The 18,343-nt window shown below is 58.0% G+C and overlaps 1 protein-coding gene across 6 annotated transcripts in view; it reads left to right on the forward strand.

Annotated features, from left to right (window-relative positions):
* Nucleotides 1–2,713: 2,713 nt before the first annotated feature.
* The window catches only part of EVI5L (ecotropic viral integration site 5 like), a 28,446-nt gene continuing 12,816 nt past the window's right edge, over nucleotides 2,714–18,343 (forward strand). For 2 of the 6 annotated variants that reach the window (XM_045084968.1, XM_045084974.1), the window contains exons 1-6: nucleotides 2,714–2,914; nucleotides 13,993–14,176; nucleotides 15,296–15,485; nucleotides 15,882–16,106; nucleotides 16,210–16,284; nucleotides 16,858–16,983. In XM_045084968.1, coding sequence (XP_044940903.1) covers nucleotides 14,025–14,176; nucleotides 15,296–15,485; nucleotides 15,882–16,106; nucleotides 16,210–16,284; nucleotides 16,858–16,983 — 768 coding nt within the window. In that variant the 5' untranslated portion in view covers nucleotides 2,714–2,914; nucleotides 13,993–14,024. Of the gene's footprint in view, nucleotides 2,915–13,992; nucleotides 14,177–15,281; nucleotides 15,486–15,881; nucleotides 16,107–16,209; nucleotides 16,285–16,857; nucleotides 16,984–18,343 lie in introns of all 6 variants that reach the window. The other 4 variants (XM_045084979.1, XM_045084983.1, XM_045084987.1 and 1 more) reach the window with 3 other exon arrangements.

The raw sequence follows: 18,343 nt of genomic DNA on the forward strand, positions 1-18,343 counted from the left end.
AATCACATGGAAAAAAAATGTTCCTGATAAAGATGATTTCAATCAAGTAAAAATGAGCATAGAAAAAAAAAATTGAGAACAGTTTAGCTGCACTAAACAGAAAAGTGATCCAGGAATCTAATTGGCTAAATGCAGTTTGTGATTCAAAAGTATTTTCCAACAGAAATGTGTTGGATTTTTTTTTTCCACTGTGCTTATAAAAATGGAATCAAAGTGTCCCCAGAATAAAATCCTCCTTTGTGTGAAAATGGCAATGTGAGGACAAGAGGGTCAAATGCGCGGTGCATCTTTCTTGGGTTTGATTTTATTCTCCAGACACCAGATGCTGCTAATCTCCCAGGCAAGGCCCCAGAAATGAACTGGTGGTGACCCCTTTCTGGGGCACCCTGGACCCCACCCAGACATGTGACTCTATAGACCCCTTTGTCTCTCACATCCCTGCTACCAGTCGGTTTTTCTGTTCCTGGGAAGGTGTGGTCACACCAAACTGTTTTTCCTTGTGGGGAAAACCTCTAGAAACCCAGGTAAACCCCAAGACTTTGGCCCTTATGATGGCTCCTCAGTTCCCCACACTAAGGGACCATGGGCAGCCAACATAAAGGTTGTCCCTTGCTGGTCACTGGATCCCTACCATGTCTTGCTATTATTCTTACCCTTCTGACTTAAGGCCCACCTTGGCTTGCATTTTAAACCACCCCCATGCAGGTCTACAGCACCCCCCCAAGCCCACCCAGAAATCAGGGGACAATGTTGATGAGAATCATTTCAGCTTCATACTCTGCAAATCCAAAGTCACCTTATAACTTTGTCAGGACTATGAAATGCCCAGCAGAAAAGCTGACTTTTAAAAAAGGGAGGTAAAGATCTGTTCTTTAAAAAAAAAAAAAAAAAGAGGGGCGCCTGGGTGGCTCAGTGGGTTAAGCTGCTGCCTTCGGCTCAGGTCATGATCTCAGGGTCCTGGGATCGAGTCCCGCATCGGGCTCTCTGCTCAGCAGGGAGCCTGCTTCCTCCTCTCTCTCTCTCTGCCTGCCTCTCTGCCTACTTGTGATCTCTCTCTGTCAAATAAATAAATAAATAAAATCTTAAAAAAAAAAAAAAAGAAAAAAGAAAAAAAGGAGAGGGGATACGGGCATGTGGGGAAAAGGAATGCATTACATTTATTTTTACCACTGGAGTTTTTAGAAATATGTTTTGGGGCTTTTCTTACAGTTCCAGAATTTTAATAGATGCAATGTAGATAGTAAGAGATAGATTCAGAGAGTGAGGCAGGGGCAGAGAGGATACACAGTGGCGGAGAGGATACAGACAGAAGCAAAATGCAGATTGGAACAAAGTGTAGACAGAGGCAAAGAGAGATGGCCAGGGACAGGCTGCGAACAGATGTCAGCCATTGCTCCCCCACCCAGATAGAAGCCCCTAGTACTTAGAAGGTTGAGGTCTCAGACTTTACAAGTCCGGGACACGCCCCCGGCTCCATCCCAGCCCTCCCACACCCATTTCTGCCTCCTCATTTTCAGGCCCCGACCTGAACTTACAGTGTTACCCTCTCTTCTGTGACTGGGTCCTTCCCTGCCCCACCCACTCCAGGGCCCACCCCTCGGGGTGGAATCCTGTCCTTTTTGCTAAGTCTGCCGTGCTGTCCGCGACTGTCCCTACATGATCCTCTCCAGCCTGAGTGACACTCCCCCGCCCTTTCCTTCCCTGTTGAGTGTCTCGGGCCCACCATTCATTTACTCATTCATTCATCAAGCATTTATACTTAGTTCCCACCAGCCAGGCCCCTCCTCAGCAACGCTGGGGACCCCGGGGAGACCCGACTTAGGCCCTGCATCACCCCCACCCGCGCTCCACCCCCCAGCGGGAGGATGGGAGGGCCGGGTAAGCCGTGATGACACAGCCTGATCAGAGTTTTGACGGGGGATCATAAGGCACTGTGAGCCCCGGAGAAGACACTCAAGCAGGCCTAGACAACGTTAGGGGACGGGCCTGAGCCTTGGACCTGACCCCACCCCCCACAGCCCCGCCCCCGGCACCCAGCCGGACTCAAAAATGCGGTCGCATCACCGCCCCCTCAGCCTGCCAACGCCCCTTCTCAGACCCAACCCATTAGCCTCTCCCTTACTGGCCCCGCCCCATTGTTGGTCTAGGTCACGCCCCCCTCAGCCCCTCCCCTGTTTCATTCAATCCGGCCTCAAGTCCCACCGCCCGGGAGGCCAACCTAAAACCAATCTCATGATCCCATTGGCCAAGCGGTGTTACTGCACCGCCTTCCGTCAGTGTTATTGGGTCCCTAGGTGTCAATCTTCTTTATAGAGCCCCAACAGTTGCCATGGCCGAGATTTGAGGGGCAGATAATAATGGACGGCTCAGGACGGCTAGGTATTGGGCAGAAAGCCCGGCTCTGGGCGGGGCTTAGAGGCAAACGCTTGGCTGCCTCAGTCTGGGGTTCTTCAGGGCCGCAGCCTTCCCTCAGAGACACACCCCTCGCTCCTTGTTATTGGTGACGCCAAGTGTTGCTCAACAGCATTCCACATTTCGATAGGCAAAACCACCCGTCCTTCACTGCTTTCCTAATTTCAATTTGCTTCTCCCCTTAGAGGCGGCAACCTTCTGGCCGTAGCCAGGGCCCTCCTCACGGAATGGCTACGGATTGGCCCGGCACCCCGTCACTCCTGAATAGTGGGCGGAGCCAGGGTGTCTTGGGGCGGTGAATTGGCTGACTGGACCTCGGGGGCGGGGCAGCCGCTCCTGTCAGCGGGTGAAATGGCAGCGGCAGAACCGGCGGCGGCCGCGGTCCCGGGGGGCGGCTGAGGGGGCCGGGCCGGGGCTGCGGAGCGAGCAGCACGGCGGGGATCCAGCGGCGCGGCCCGGGACAGTGAAGCTCGGCACGGCGATGGCGGCGTGCTCGGCGCAGGTAGGCAGGCGGCGCGGGCCCGGCCTCCCGGGCCCCTTCTCAGGCCGGCGGCTCCGCGCTGCGGCCCGCGGGGGCCCGACAAGACCGGGACTCGGGGCTGCCTAGCCACGGAACCCGGGCTGGGAGCCCTCGGCACTCCCGGCACGGATCCTGGCCGTCAGTCTTAGGCCCAGGCCCCCGCCCACCCTCGTTCCGGATGCCTCCGGACCCCTCGGGGCCCCTCCCCTGGCCCTTCCGGGCGCCCCCTCCCCCATCCCACCCCTTCTCCAGGGTCGTCACCCCGCCCGCGGCCGTGACCCCCGCCCACCCTTTCCATAGACCCTCAGGACTCCTCCCAGACCGTTCAGGGCTCGCCCAGCCCCCACCCCGCAGACCCGCCCCCCAAGGCGCCCCCCCTCGCAGGCCGAGGACCCCCCCCCCCGTCCGGATCCCTCAGGACCGCTCCCATCTGCAGACCCCTTGCCACCCCATCCCTCCCCTCACTTCTCATCCCATCTCTGGGCCCAGACCTGCCCCCAGCCCCAAGGCTAAGAGCCTCAGAACCCTACCCCTCCCTTCCAGCCCCGCAGGACCCTTCCCCTGGCCTCTGTAAATCAGGATTCCTCCCCGCAGGCCTCCCCTCAGCCTGCTGGCCCATCTCTCACCCCCGGCAACCCCATGCCCAAGGGCACGGGGGGGGGGGGGGATCACTCCTCAGGCTCCTCCCAGTACGCTCCAGCAGCCCCACACACACCCCTGAGTCTGACTCGTCCCAAAAACCCACCTCCTGCTCAGGACCTCCCAACAGATATTCGGAACCCTCCTCAGGTGCAGAGGCACGCATCTTCTGAGAGCCGCACGCTCACACCTGTGTGGCCCCCCCCCCCCACACACACACACACTCACATCTGGAAGCCAACAGTTCTCAGAGAGAGAGATGGCTGTGAACCCTGGACAACTCAGACACACAGACATCCAGGAGCCCCTGATCTGCCGTGGGCACACGTGCACGCACACACACACACACACACAGCTACACTTGGATCCCCAGCACACACACAGGAACCCAGACCTCCAACCCAGACCCAGACAGTTGGGCCCTCCCTCCCCCCACACACAAACACACGCTCTCTCACACACAGGACTCCTTGCACTTTCACACACCTCCGAGGATCCCACCTGCCCAGGTCCTCCTGTGGTGCCCAGAGCTCCCAGCTCAGGCCCGCTCGGAGACATGAGCTACCCGCCCTGCCCCAGGCAGCCAGCCTGCCCGGCCACACCAGCCTCCCTGACCTCGTATCCCCATCGGGGCCCGGAAGGGTGGCAGGGTGACCCAGAATCTCCCAGCACCCCTGTGGACACCTGCCCCGGGCCTCTTCCCCTTCATCCGTCTCTCCCTGCTTTGCCCTTCTTCAAAGGGAAGGGCACTCACTCTCCCTCCTACACTGAAGTCTCCCAAAGGGAAACACAGGCTGCCCTCTGATTGATGCCACCCCCTGGTGGGGAGGGGGAGTTCAGGCTGCTCCCGAAGTCCAACCGGACTGGTAGGACCAGCATCCTGACCCTGTCTCGCCCGCTGGCCTCAAGTGGCAGGGCCTGCACCATTGCCGGGGGCAGCCCCGGGTAGCCCGCGTGAGTTCCTTCACCCACGACCAGTGTGTCATGCCTAAATGAAACGGCTTCCTTCTCTCCTGGCATTTGGGACCCGGTGAGGCTGGGTTGGGGCTTGCCAGAAGCAGACAGCTCTTTGTTAAGGAATATTTTCAGAGGGGAAGAATGTGCTGAAGAGGCTCGGGTAGGACACGAGCGAGGAGTCAGCTTGGTTTTTCCCTTGGCCGGGCTTTGACCAAGCCGGAGGACCCATGTCCACCCATCTTCCCTGGTTGTGTTGGTCCTCCCCGCCCGTCCTGCTGCCCCTCGGGTGCAACCTGTGGGTTCCCCTGGGCTTTTGTGGTCGGCCGCGGGTGGTTTGGAAGCAGCTGCAGGTGGCTTGGCCCTGGCACAGGCATGAGGATGGGAGATCACGGAACTGGCGAGATGGTGTAGCCAGGACTGCAGGGAGTGAGGAGGAGCCTGGGTCCCAGCTGTGCAGAATCCAGACCAGTCCAGCCCCCAGCACTGCCTGTCTGGGATCCTTCGAGCCACACAGGCAAGCCTGGAAAGCCTCAGAAACACAAGCCCAGGCTTCTTTGTGGATATTCTGCAGTGGGCTCTGGATGGCCCCAGGAAGAAGCTCCTGTTGGCTCAGGGCCTCAACTTCTCCATCTGGAAAATGGGGGGATAAGTCCTTAGAACCTTGCTTTGTACTGCAGGGGAGCCCACGAGGTTAGGATGTGGTCCTGAATGTCCCTTGGGCACCGTGGGGGAGGGGTCCGTGGGGTCCATCAGGGCAGTCACCCGTCTATGGGTGCTAGCAGAATCCTTGGCCGTCCTGGTCCCCTGGTTGTCATTCGTTGACACCTCACTGGATAATGGCCTTCTTTCTGCAGCCAAGCTGCATCTCAGGAAGCCAGCCCAGTTGGGGGCTGAGAGATGGGCTGTTGTAGGGTTTGTGGCCACACAGAAGCCTCCCATGGGGACAGAAGGTTGGAGGGGCCTACTTGCTGGCAATGCCCTTGCCTCATGCACACCTCTGACGCACAGACCCGGGTAGGGAGAGGCTCATTCTGCCCAGTTGGCTGAAGGGAGGAGTGGTTGAAGACTCCTGAAGGTCACGAGGCGCACAGGAAACAGTCTCCACAGCCTCCCCAGGGTGGGCCCTTGTGCCGATGCAGTGAGGCCCAGAAGGCTCTTCAGAATAGACAATGAACTTTCTTAGGAAAACCCAAGAAAGCGCTTGGGGAGAGCCTATGCGAAGGATCAGTGCACTTTTACCCGAGGCTGGGGGTACAGGCCTCTGTCTTTGTCTGCGTGCTTTGAAGGGGGCAGGGGGGGCGAGGCGGAGAGTGATCTCAGTTTCTTCTGGCAGAATACTGATGCTGGCTTGTCCAGGGAAAGCCCCACCTGGTGCCGGGAACGGAGTCAGGTGCTGGGGTCTGAAGGCAGGTCACACATGGTCTCTGTCCTGCTTCTAAAGACCCTCTTGGGTCTGATTGGGCCCATCCCGTATGTCAGGCCCAGGGCCAAGCACCATTTACGTATTATCTCATTTAATCCTCCAAACCACTGGAGGAACCCAGATTCCAGCCTGCACCCTCACCATCATGGCCTGCTGCTTGCCGGGTGGGAGCACGGGACAGAATTATACCCAGCATGCCGCGGGAGTGCAGGAAAGGGTCCGGTGCGGCCCCGGGGCCGTCAGGGAAGGCGGAACAGGGATGATGGATAGGCCCAGAGAGGAGCTCACGGGGCGGGCATGGCAGGCAGAGTATTTGGACAGAGGCTCACAAAGCTGGAGCAAGCCTGGTGCATCCAGGGAGTCGTGCCTTGTTTGGTGGGCCTCATCCCATAGGCCCTGTGGCCCCAATGCGATCCATGGGGCACACACTGTGCGCCCCTCGCTGGGAAAAGGGACCTGTAGTTGCAGGAACTCAAGAGAGGCAGCAAGCCCTACCCTGCCCAGGGGAGTGTGTAGCACACATGTTCCTGGAGTCAAACAGCGCGGGTGAAGGGAGTAAGAACAGGCTCACCGGAGCCAGGGGAGAGATCTCTCTCCGAAGGCCCCCTCAGGGCGACTCACCTGCCCTGGTCTTGCCTGGCTCAGTGCGCTGGGGTGGGTTGTGAAATGGTTTCATTGAGGTGCGCCTCCCACACCACCAGCCCACAAGTCCCACAGGGGCAGAGGGCCTCTGTTTGTTCGAGGCTGAGGCTCAGGCGAGTGGAGGGCACACAACAGGTGCTTAGTAAATACTTGCTTCATTTTAGGATCTGGCAGTCCTCCCTACCCACTCACCTCCAAAAGATGACCTGGATCTCTTCCACAGAAAGAGGCTGACCCGTCCGCCTCGGAGAGCTCCCGAAGGCAGGGCATACTCATCTCACCCCAACCTCCCGTCACCCGGCCCAGCGAGGCTTATCCACTGACACAGGCAGCAGGAAAGACACCATTCTGGCTTTAAAGAGCCAGGAGCTTGTGCAGGATGCCCCTTCTCTTATTCCCCTGTCCCTGGAAGGCTTATAAGGGCTTTCAGTTTTCTCCCTGGTCATTCTCAGGGATCTAGAGTATAGAGAAATGAAGGATTTTCCAGGAAGGAGCCTGTTCCCAGCAGTAGAAAGGAAGTTGGTGGTTTCACAGGGCAGTAAGCATTTTTTTTCTTTTAGGCCAGAAGGGATTCCATAGATCATAATGGTCCACCTCCCAGATTTTAGTTTGAAGCTAGTTGCTGCTACTACTATTTCCAATAACGATAATTATAGTTTTACCACCCTTAACCTTTAAAGGGGGCCACCCCACTGCAGGAGGGCCTGCTGCGGAAGAGGTTTGTTTATTCGTTCCACAAATATTGGATGCCTGGTGGGGTGCTGAACTCTGGGGATCCAGTGGTGGCTAGACAGCCCCTGCTCACATGGAATGTTCCATCCATGGCAGGGAACGAATGCCACGGACCAGCTCCTGTCCTAAGAACGTGACAAGTTTAGCTCAGGTATTCCTCCCAACAAAACCTGTGAGGCAGGTACTATCATTAGCCCTGTTTTCAGGTGAAGAAACTGAGGTCAAGTGTATCGCAAACACATGCACACACGCACACATGCACACACACATGCACACACGCACACATGCACACACACAGCCAGGCAAAGAAGGGACACAGATATGGAAATATCCAGAGCACAGAAGAGTAGGTAGGACTGGGGAAAAGAGGGGGGCAGACAGCCCTGAATTCCAGTTGCTGTCCTCGTTATCCAAGCTTACCCATCAGCTGCTCCCCCTTTCGCAAGGAAAAGGACCCAAATCCCGGGCCATTTCCCCAGGACTTGGAACAGCCAGGACCACGGTAGTTGGCCTACACCGTCAGTCCTGGCAGACTGGGCATATGGGGTCACGTGGCATCTCCAAAGACATCTGGTTCAGAACTGAGTCTGTGTCCCCCGTAATCATTAGAAGTAGAGGATTAGAAGCCAGGGGAAGGGGAGGTAGGGAGCCAAACTGAAAGGAAACTTGGGGTCTTTATTCCTGTCTCTGAAAATGCCAAGTTCTGCAAAATGGCGCATGCGCACACCCTCACTCCCTCTCCCTGTTGCAAAGTAATGACTGTGCTTTACTGAGCACCCGGTAAATTGGGCTCTCGTGCTTTATGTATATTGTTTCTAAAGTAAAAGAATGCAGAGAGAGCAGCAGCACAGAGGATCTACTTAGGGCAGAGACTCTGGAGTCAGAAATCCAAATGCAAAGCCTTCCTCCCTGTGGCCTAGTCAAGGGGTCCTGTGAGTGTCCCACTCACCATGGGACCTCGCATGAGTTATAGCCGGCCTTTACTTTTCTGTCTACACTGACACAACATCTTTGTTTTAAATTATTTTTAAAATCAAGTTTATTTTTTAGAACAGTTTCAGATTTGCAGAAAAATTGAGAAGACAGTAGAGGGTTCCTGCAGACCTCACACCCAGCTTCCCCAATTAGCAACATCTTCAGGTGGTCTGGTGCATTCGTTATAATTAACAGACCAACGCTGATACGTTAACTACAGTCCACACTTACTCAGCTTTCCTTAGTTTTGCCCTAATTTCCTTCTCCTCTTCCAGGATCGTATCTGGAATCCTGCATGACATTTTGTCACCAATATTTCTTAGGCTCTCATGGCTGGGACGGTTTCTTGGACTTTCCTATTTCTGATGACCTTGACAGATTTAAGGAGGACTGGTCAGACATTTTCTAGAATGTCCCCTGATCTGGATTTGTCACATGTTCTTCTCGTAGTTAAACCGGGATGATGTGTTCTGGGGAGAAAGATGCAGAGGTGACATGCCTTTCTCAGCTCATCATAGGCCCAGGCTCTCAATATGACTTATCGCTGTTGATGTTGACCTTGGTCACTTGGCTGAGCAGCACAGAAATTTTTGTCTCCGTTCACTCAGCAAATGTTAATTGAGCACCTACTAAATTCCAGATGGGTTAGAGGCTTGGAGTAGAAAATTAAGAAGATAGGTCCTTGCGCTCAGAATGCTCATGACCCAGCAGGGCAGATAGGCCCATATAGAAGGAATTGCCATGGACTGTGCCTAGGGCTGAAGTGTAGAGGGCAAGTATTTTCGGAGAGAGAGAAGTGAGCCGTCATGCTGGAGGTGGGGTTTTGATGGGAATGATGTCACTGAAAAAAATTCAAAGCAGGTGTTGCAGGATGCTTTTCCGGCAAGAGGGCACAGCATGTGCGAAGATACAGACAGGAAGAAGCAGGGGGTCCTGGAGGGCTGAGCACATGGGGCCGGGATGAAGGAGGAGGCAAGGGTGGCAGGACTGGGTGCACCAGGTGAAAACATCTGGGCTCCATCACCAAGTAGGGAGTGGCTGAAGGGTTTGGACAAGCAGCAGGAGAGTAGCGCCAGGCTTGGCCTGAGCAGGACCATGGGCCCAGCTAGTTCCGTGTGCAGCAGGAGCAGGCGCTGGCTTTAGTCAGGGGAGTAATGATTTGGATGAGCATCTCTCCACCAGGGACCAGGAGGGTCTTCCTAAAATTCAAGCCCAGTCAGGCTCCTGCCTGAGCCTGCAGGGCCCTGTGGGAGTCTGGCCCCTGCAGAACTCTCTAGTCTTTCCTGAAGTGGCATGCCTCCCTCCTGCTTCGGCACCGCCCTTCCTTTGCCAGCCCAGCCCAGCCCTTATCATCTTTTTTCTCAGTTATTGTTCACATAACATAAAATTCACCCTTTTAAAGTGAACAGGTCAGTGGGTTTCAGTATATCCACAACGTGGTACAACTTCATCACAGTCTAGTTCCAGAACATTTCATCACTCCAAAAAAGAAATCCCGGGTGCAGGTCTCCCCATGCCACCCCCCCCCCACCCCTGGCAACCTCTAGCCAACTTCCTGTCCCTATGTATCTACTATTCTGGACATTTCTTACTCAAGGCAGTCATGTCACTTGTGATTGTCTGTATCTGGCTTCATTCACAGAGCACAGGTCTTTGAGGCGCCTCGACACAGCAACATGTGTCAGAGCTTCCTTCCTTTTTTATGTTTGAATCATATTCCAGTGCATGGATGGACCGCACTGGGCTTATCCGCTCATCCGTTTCAGGGGACATTGGATTGTTTGCACTGTTCAGCACGAATGACACTGCTGTGAAGGGTCACATGCAAGTCTCCATGGGGATGTATATTTCCCATTCTTCTGGGCAGATACTAGGAGCAGAATTGCTGGGTCACATGGGAACTCCATATTTAACTGCTTAGGGAGCTGCCAGATGGTGTGCCACTCTATCTGTTCTTTGAAGCATGTCTCTCAATCTGTAAGAGAAAGCTTAGATGATAGTTTCTTACTCTCGACACCCCGAGCACTCAGGGCGGGGGGTGGGGGGCGGCAGCTCCGTCCATCTTTGCTCACTGTGGTGCCCGGCATCTGACAGGCATTCAGCAAACATTGGTGCGCGGGCAGGTGGGTGCTGTTCCTCAGAAGTTTCTCAAGTGCTGTGTTGTAGGCTCTGTGTGGGGCACCACAGAAGTGAGGACCCAGACAGGGGCAGTTCTTGCTCTGGCAGGGGATCCGAGGGAGATGTTCGGGGGCTGGCTGGCAATCTTAGACGGTGCTCAGGAGAGAGGACAAATGCATTCACACTCATACACATCTATATACGGAAAGGAGGCACATATGTGGTCACTGAAGACTCGAGAGCAGCTAGCAGCGTAGTCTCTCTGAGCTAGCTGGAAGAGGACTTCAAGAAGGAGGAAGTGTGAGTGGCTGTGTCCAAACAAACCTAGAAGGAAAGGGAAGGGAGGTGGGAGACATCCAGCAGCTGGACCTTTCTGCCCCCCTGCCCCAGCTCCAGCTCACTGGTGTCCCTCTGGGTTGACTCAGCCTTGTAAGCCATGGGCCACGCTACAGGGGTGTGGAGGGTGGTAATGCCAGCGGGCACAGGGGTAGGTGGCCCACTGCCCGCTCTGCAGGGTCCAGCGCCCCCTTTAAGTGGCTGAGGGGAACAGAGGCAAAGGGGATTGAAGTTGAGGATGCCGAGAGGCCGGGGCCTCAGACCTAGTGGGCCTGTGTGTGCATCTCAAAGGCCTGTGGCCCCCTAGCCCTCGAGGGTGCCTGCCTTGTCTCTGTGTCTCTGTACCCACCCAGTAAGGGCAGGAGGGCTGTGGAGTTGGTGTCTCATCTCTCATCTGCCTCTTTCTGCTCTGTATCCCTGGGCCTAGAACAGTGCCTGGGCCTCAGATGGCCCTCAGCGAGCATCAGGGAGGCAACGGGCCACCCACAGAGCTAGGAGGGCAGAAAGCCAGGATCCATCCCAATCTACTGAGTCCTGAGGGTGACAAGATCTGGTCAGTGCAGGAAGTGTGCGTGCGTGTATGTGTGTGTGTGTGCATGCGACAATGTGGGTGTGAGATGGTGTAGATGTGTATGAGTGTGCATGTATCTGAGTGTGTGTCTGCATGTGTATCCATGTGCATGGGTGCGAGATTGTATGTGTCCGTGTGTGTACCCACATGCCAGAAAGTGGTACAAGAGTGCATGAGTGTGAGCACGTGGGGTGTGAAATAGTGTGTGAATGTAGGTAAGTATGTGTGGGCGTGTGAGTGTGAATTATGAGTGTGTGAGTGTGCACAAGGGGTGTGTGTGTGTGTACATGTGTGCATCAGGAGGATGGCTTCCAAAGCCAGGCTGTGTTTAGTCTGGCGATGAGTCAAGAGAAAGTTCCTGAGGGATCAGAAGATTCTGCCTCTCAGACTGCAAATTTCAGCCTTATGTATTGAATCAGTTTTATTTCCTGTATGAAGTTCACATGAATATGTGATAAGCAGCTGAACAAATCCCGCTAGTGGCTGGCCCCTGGTTGTGTTTTTAAATCAGAAACCCAGAGCTGAACCATTCTCTTGGGCCCTTTGGGGGCAGCAGTGGGAGTGCCAATGCACTCCAAGGCTTGGATCTCCCGGGCTCAGCAAGGACATGGTGGGCCCAGACCACTACCCTGGCCACATGTGGTCTCTTTCCATAGAGCCCCCCTCCCCCAAGCCAGCTGTGCTTAGGAGGCTCCGGTCCTCGCCTCCACCCCGTCTTCCCCACCTCCCAAATCTGACGTCGGGAAACCCACACTGCCTTCCCTTCCCAGCCCCCCCCCCCCCCCGCCCAGAGAGATCCTTCTAGGTCAGCACTTCTTGTCCACAGCCCAACTCTGCCCTGGCTGGTCACAGACTTTGACCCTGCAGAGGGCCCCAGAGTGGCCCCCACTGTCCACCTCTCAGGAGAGATTAACTAACTCCTGGCTAGATGGTGCACAGTGGCTTGGTCTTTGGGCCAGTCATCCCCAGCCAGCTAGGCGATGAGAAGGAAAAGTCTTCCAGGTCCACCGGCATGGGCCACTTGGTTTGGACCACTCACCAAAGCCAGAGTCCTTGGCACCCAACAGAACTGGAGAGCCTTTGGGACCCAGAGGCAGGACCAGTGGCCCCAAGGAGCCACAGAGACCAGGGAAGGGAGGATTTCTGGGTACCCTACAAGGTGGGAAAAGGATGCCCACCTCCCCTGCGCCCATGTCAGTGAAGCACAGGGAAGGAAGCTGGAATGAAGTGCATGGCCAAGGTCAAGGCCAGCCAACCTGTGGGGGACCTCAGGTGTTGGTTGGGGTCAGAGGGCCCCTCTGTGGGCTGAGCTGTCAGAGCCAGGTCAGGTGGGGTCCAAGGGCAGGAGTACATTCCTGGCTCAGACTATGCGGGGCAGTAGATGGGTGTGAAGGAGCCCTCCAAAGCGGCAGCCAGGGGAGCAGCATTTTCTTCCTGCCTCCAGGGCCCTGGAGACCCCATCTTCTTACACCCTTGATGCTAGCCTGGGCTTACCAGAAGCATGACCGAGTAGAAGGAACACCACCCTGGCCCCTGCCTCCGCTCTTCTAGCCATTCCCAACCCCTACACCCTCCCACCGGGGTGACGCCAGCTCCTGCCCACAGTCCTCACACCAGGCATAGCAGAACCCTGGAGTCCAGCTAGACCTTGGCCTTGGCCCTGGCCCTGGTATGGATAAAAATGGCCAGCAAGGAGGGAGAGAGCAGTCATTAAATATCACTGTTCTCCCATGTTACTCTGAAGTCAGTCCCACATGATCCTCTGTCTTTGGAGACTCAGAGGAGCCAAATGGCCGGCCCAAGGCCTCACAGCTGGTTGAGGGGGAGCCACGGTTCAGACCCAAGTTCGTTGGAGTCCAGAGCTTGGCTTTCGGCCTGGTGCTGAACTGCCTGTCCTGAAGCTGGCAGGAAGCAAGAGGCCAGTGTTCTAGAACCCCCAAGGAGGGTGAGGCCAGACCATCCCCAAGAAGAACAAGACAAATGGGCCTGGCACCCACCCGGCACACAGCAGACCGCCGTCAGGGTACTGATGAGAGCCTGTGGCTCTCTCTCTGCAGCCACTGGAGCAGCTTCCCAGCACTTTGATGCGCCCATCCCTGGCTGCCCAGCCCAAGGGGAGTCGGCTCTTCCGGCTGTTGGCAGCAACGGACAATTAACAGTAGAGAATAATTGCTTCTGGCTGTGCCAACAGCCCACTTCAGTTGATGAGATGGGGAAGGTCAGATGCCGATGCCGGGCTCCCGGGATCGGCCACAGCCAGAGACAGGGACCGAGGCTATCAGAAGGGCCACTGAAGCAGTGGCTTCTGCACCCCCAAAGTCTGAGTGACAGGGACTCTTGGCCCGTGGCCCTGCTGAAGACTCAGAGGGGTCAAGCTGAGACTTGGCCTTCATGCCCAGGGACAGTAGGACAGCTTCTGTTTCCGTCCATACAGCTAGACACAGGCAGGGCTTCTGGTAGGTAGCGTCTGGAGTGGAAGGAGCCAGCTAGGCCATCCGCTGGGCTGGAGTGCATGGGGATGAGGGGCGCGCCAGTGGACAGACCAGCGATGGGAAGCCCTGGGCGGGGAAACGCACCCAGGTGAGCAGCAGGCTCAGCGGGCCCAGAGCCGGCCGGACAGGGTAGGCATCCCACCCAGTGCTGACCACGTGTGTCTCTGGTCCCCAGACAGAGCTGTGACCTGGCCCTGCTCACAGCCGATGAGCCTGTCCACCATGGCGAGCCCCACTCTGAGCCCCGACTCCTCATCCCAAGAGGCCCTGTCGGCCCCCACCTGCTCCCCCACTTCAGACTCTGAAAACCTCAGCCCCGATGAGCTGGAGCTGCTGGCCAAGCTGGAGGAGCAGAACCGGTGAGTGCAGGCCTGGGGCACACCGCGCAGCCTCGGGGGTGCAACTGGAGCCCCAAACAGAAGTTAGAAGTTCCTGGTGGCCCCTCACGCTCAGAGCTGGGCCTGGCCCTGGGCAAAGGCTCGACAGGGGTCCTGTGTGTGGTTCTCTCACCCCTGGAGGAACAGTGTCCCCAATCAGATGAGACCAAGGTTGCAAGAGGCCCGGCCTTTGCTGACTGAGCCCCTGTTGGATGGAAGAGCAAAGCCAGGCCTTCCCACCTTTCTCCTCGGCTCCTCCCCGTCTTAAAATGTGGGTGTTGTTGTTATTATTATTCAGATATGACGAGGACCACAGTCAAGAGTTTGTTACTCATGGTCCCTAAGGGGGTTTGGGAGTGGGGGATCGCCTTACCATGTGGAAAGTACCAGGATCAGTGGGGGGGGGGGCAGAGGGGGGGAGGGGAAATGTGCTGTGGCTTCTGCAAGAAGGAACAGCAAGGCTGTGTGAGCAGGTAGAACACTGGCTGGTTTAAATAATCTTACCGGTCTCTGGGGTGGGGGCTAGCCCTAGTTGTCTGCCACCCCCCCCCCCCCCCCCGCCTGGGGGCATCAGAACAGGAGAGACCATCGGTTTGTGGCTTCTAGACTGGCTGGTCTGCATAGGAAAGGTGCACTGGCAGGCAAGTCCTTATCTCTAGGAATCTGCTAGGCCTGCGTGGGCGGTCCCTCCACCGGCTGGGAGGCCCCAGATGTCGGAGCTGCGGGAACACTCGCAGCAGGCTGCCCCGCCAGTGGCTCGCCCTCTCTACCCCGGTCTGTAAAGCCCAGATCTTAACAACACCTGCCCTGCTAGGCTGATAAGACTGTCAGCTCATGCACATGCTTCTCAGCCCAGTGCTAGACACGGAATGGGACACCCGGAAGGCAGACTCTCCAGGGGCCCCGGAATAGGGGTGCGGCTTAGAGAGTTTAGGGCACCGGCCAAGGTCACTGGGCAAGAACAATTTAGACCCAATGCCTGGCAGCCTCTGGGGCTCCCGGGAGGAGGGGCAGGGTGCCCCACGGCGTCACTAGAGGCCCGGGGCTGCGGCGGGAGGTGCCCGAAGCCTGGGCCCGCCTCCACCAGCCCTCCATGGCCAGGCTCCTGGAAGCCGACTCCAAGTCCATGCGCTCCATGAACGGCTCGCGGCGGAACAGCGGCTCCTCGCTGGTGTCCAGCTCCTCGGCCTCCTCCAACCTGAGCCACCTGGAGGAGGACACTTGGATCCTGTGGGGCCGGATCGCCAACGAGTGGGAGGAGTGGCGACGCAGGAAAGAGAAGCTGCTGAAGGTGGGCGGAGCCTGCGAGGCGGGGCGGGGCCAGCTGAGCCCCTTGGCCCCCGGTAGCAGCCCCGGGTCGGGGGGTTGTGGGGGGGTGTGTCTTCCGGGGTTCGAGGGCAGAGGGCAGCGGTGGAGATGAGCCTTGCCAGGATACGGGCGGGACGAGGCACGGGGTGGGAATGGCGAGACAAGCGGCTGTCACGCTGGCGTCTCAGGTACCCGGCTGTCTCCTGCCCTGCTGTGTCCGGTGCCCTGCTGGGGACAGCACATTAAGTGGTGTGGACTCTGCGGCACAGTAGCTCCCCCAGCTCTGGGCCGCGGGCGAGGGCTGGTCCGGGGGGCTGTGGGGAGGCTGCCCCAGGACAGGGTCCAGCAGCCTGCCGCCCCCGCCCCGCCCCGCTGACAGGAGCTGATCCGCAAGGGCATCCCGCACCACTTCCGGGCCATCGTGTGGCAGCTCCTGTGCAGCGCCACAGACATGCCGGTCAAGAACCAGTACTCGGAGCTGCTCAAGATGTCCTCGCCGTGCGAGAAGCTGATCCGCAGGGACATTGCCCGCACCTACCCAGAGCATGAGTTCTTCAAGGGCCAGGACAGCCTGGGCCAGGAGGTCCTCTTCAATGTCATGAAGGTGAGGACTGGAACCCTCGGTCCTCACCCCCCCACCTCCCCCACTCCCACACCGTTGGTGTTGGCCTGCTGGGGTGGGCCCTAACGTGTGTGTTCCCTTGTAGGCGTACTCCCTGGTGGACAGGGAGGTGGGCTACTGCCAGGGCAGCGCCTTCATCGTGGGCCTGCTCCTCATGCAGGTAGGTGGCTGGGGCCAGGCTTGTGGCAGGAGCAGTGTTCCCTCCACCCAGGGTCTTTCTAGAGTCAGAGCTTCCCTCTCCATGCGTCTGTGACTTCTGCCAGTCTCCAGGCCAAGCCACCAGTGGGTGGGCGCAGAGAGGCTGGCCACCGGCACCATCCAGGGGCTGAACCTCAGGCAGGGGATTTAGGTCAGCCTGTGTGGTCTTGGGTGGGCTGAGGGTTTCCTCCAGAGACCCCAGCAGACTCAGGAGGCGAGAATGGAGACAGCTGGGGGTGGAGGGGGACCAGAGGGTGTCTCAGTTTGGGCTCTGGATGTGGGCAGACCTGGGCTTCAAGTCCCAGCGCCACAGTTTCCTACCGGGCGGCCTGTGGCAGGTGACCCTGGCCTCAGGAGGGTTCCCATCAGTCAAACCCAGGTGGCCATACTGACCAGAGGCCCCTTAGGAGGGTCTGGGCCGCCCCCGCAGTCCCTGTTCTGTAAATCTAAATGGAACAGAAGCAGGCGAAGCCCTGCACCCCAGGGCCGTAAAAAGAGTGGCGATCACCCCTCCCAACCCTGCCTGTTCCCCCAGATGCCCGAGGAAGAAGCCTTCTGTGTGTTCGTGCGGCTGATGCAGGAGTACCGCCTGCGGGAGCTCTTCAAGCCCAGCATGGCGGAGCTGGGGCTCTGCATCTACCAGTTCGAGTACATGCTCCAGGTGGGCGCGGGCCGGGGCTGGTCTGCACCCTCCCACCCCTGTCGGCCGCACCCACAGGTGCTAAACTAGGGCAGCCCCACTTCCGTCTCGTCGACTGACAACCCCAGGGCCACGAAGTCGCCTGCATGTTCCAGTTCAGAAAGGGGTCCTGTGCCAGCGAGGCTGTGGGGTACAGGCCCGAAGGAGGGCTTCCGGGGACTGGGCGAGGGCCAGCCATGGGTAGTGGGGGCTCCTGAAAGCGCGGGGCTCCCGGAGCCGCTAGGGCAAGAGGGTTCAGCCTGGCTCTGGTCGGATGCACCCCCGGCCCCCTCCCTGTCTGCTCCCCAGTGTGGCGGAAGGAGGGAAAGTGTTGTCTGCCTGCCTTTGCTGATACTGGAGCGCAGCCTTCTCTGTTTATAAATAGCAGCCCCCCGCAGGCCCCGCCCCTGGCTGGCAGACAGAGACTGGGCGGGCGCGTGTGCGTGTGTGCGTGCATGTACGCACACGCGTGCGCGCGCACAGGGCCCGCTTTAGAAGCTGGTTGCGGGTGGGGCTGTGTAGTTCTGCATGGCACTGGGTAGCAAGGTACTGTCACTGGAGGGGACCTGGTAATATTGGCAAGCCGGTGGTCTGGGCCACAGAGAAGAAGCCACCTGCCCCGGGTTGGGTAGGCAAGGCCATCCCTGGAGTAGGGGGACAGGCCCAGAGAACCCCGGGCTGTGGGACGAAGCCCCAGGGCGGCGGGGAGACATCCCCAGAGTCTGATCTCTCTTGGCGAAGGACATCCAGGGGCTCCTGACCCCTTGTCCAGCCTTAATTTCCCCAATTTCTGTCCCTTTTCAGCAGTCTGAAGTTCAAGCCCATCAGACCCGCATCCCCTGGGCACTGCTGGGCACCAAGTGTGATGGGGGGACTGTGGATGGGCACAGCGATGGCGGGTCACACAATACGGGGTGAGCTGCACTGGGCTCACACCGCACCCCACTCTCGCTGTCTGGGTGACCTGGGGGAGTGACCTGACCACATAACCATCCTCCTCCCCCACCCTGAGCCTTAGAAGCTCCCTCTTGAGGCAGTGGTGGGGATCCCATAAGTAACTGTGCCAGCACAGGCTCCCCGAGTGTACTCAGCCCCCTCCCCACCGGCTGCTGCCGCTACTGCCACCCCTGCCTGTTTCCCCACCGCCTGCCACGTAGAGCTCTTGGGTGCTTCAGCCTCACCCAAACACAGTGCCAAGGGCGCACAGAGGAAGGGAGCCACAGGCTGCCCGGGGCGGGCCAGGAAGTCTCCCTGGAGGTGGGGGCACTGAGCCCCCGCACTAGCGCGGGGAGGGGGCCCACTGTGCCCTCAGCCTTCTCACGGTGCCTGGCCTCCTCCTCCC

This window comes from Mustela putorius, unplaced genomic scaffold (genome assembly GCF_011764305.1).
Source record: "Mustela putorius furo isolate JIRA1106 unplaced genomic scaffold, ASM1176430v1.1 tig00000095_pilon_pilon_pilon, whole genome shotgun sequence".
In the NCBI taxonomy this organism is placed as follows: Eukaryota; Metazoa; Chordata; class Mammalia; order Carnivora; family Mustelidae; genus Mustela; species Mustela putorius.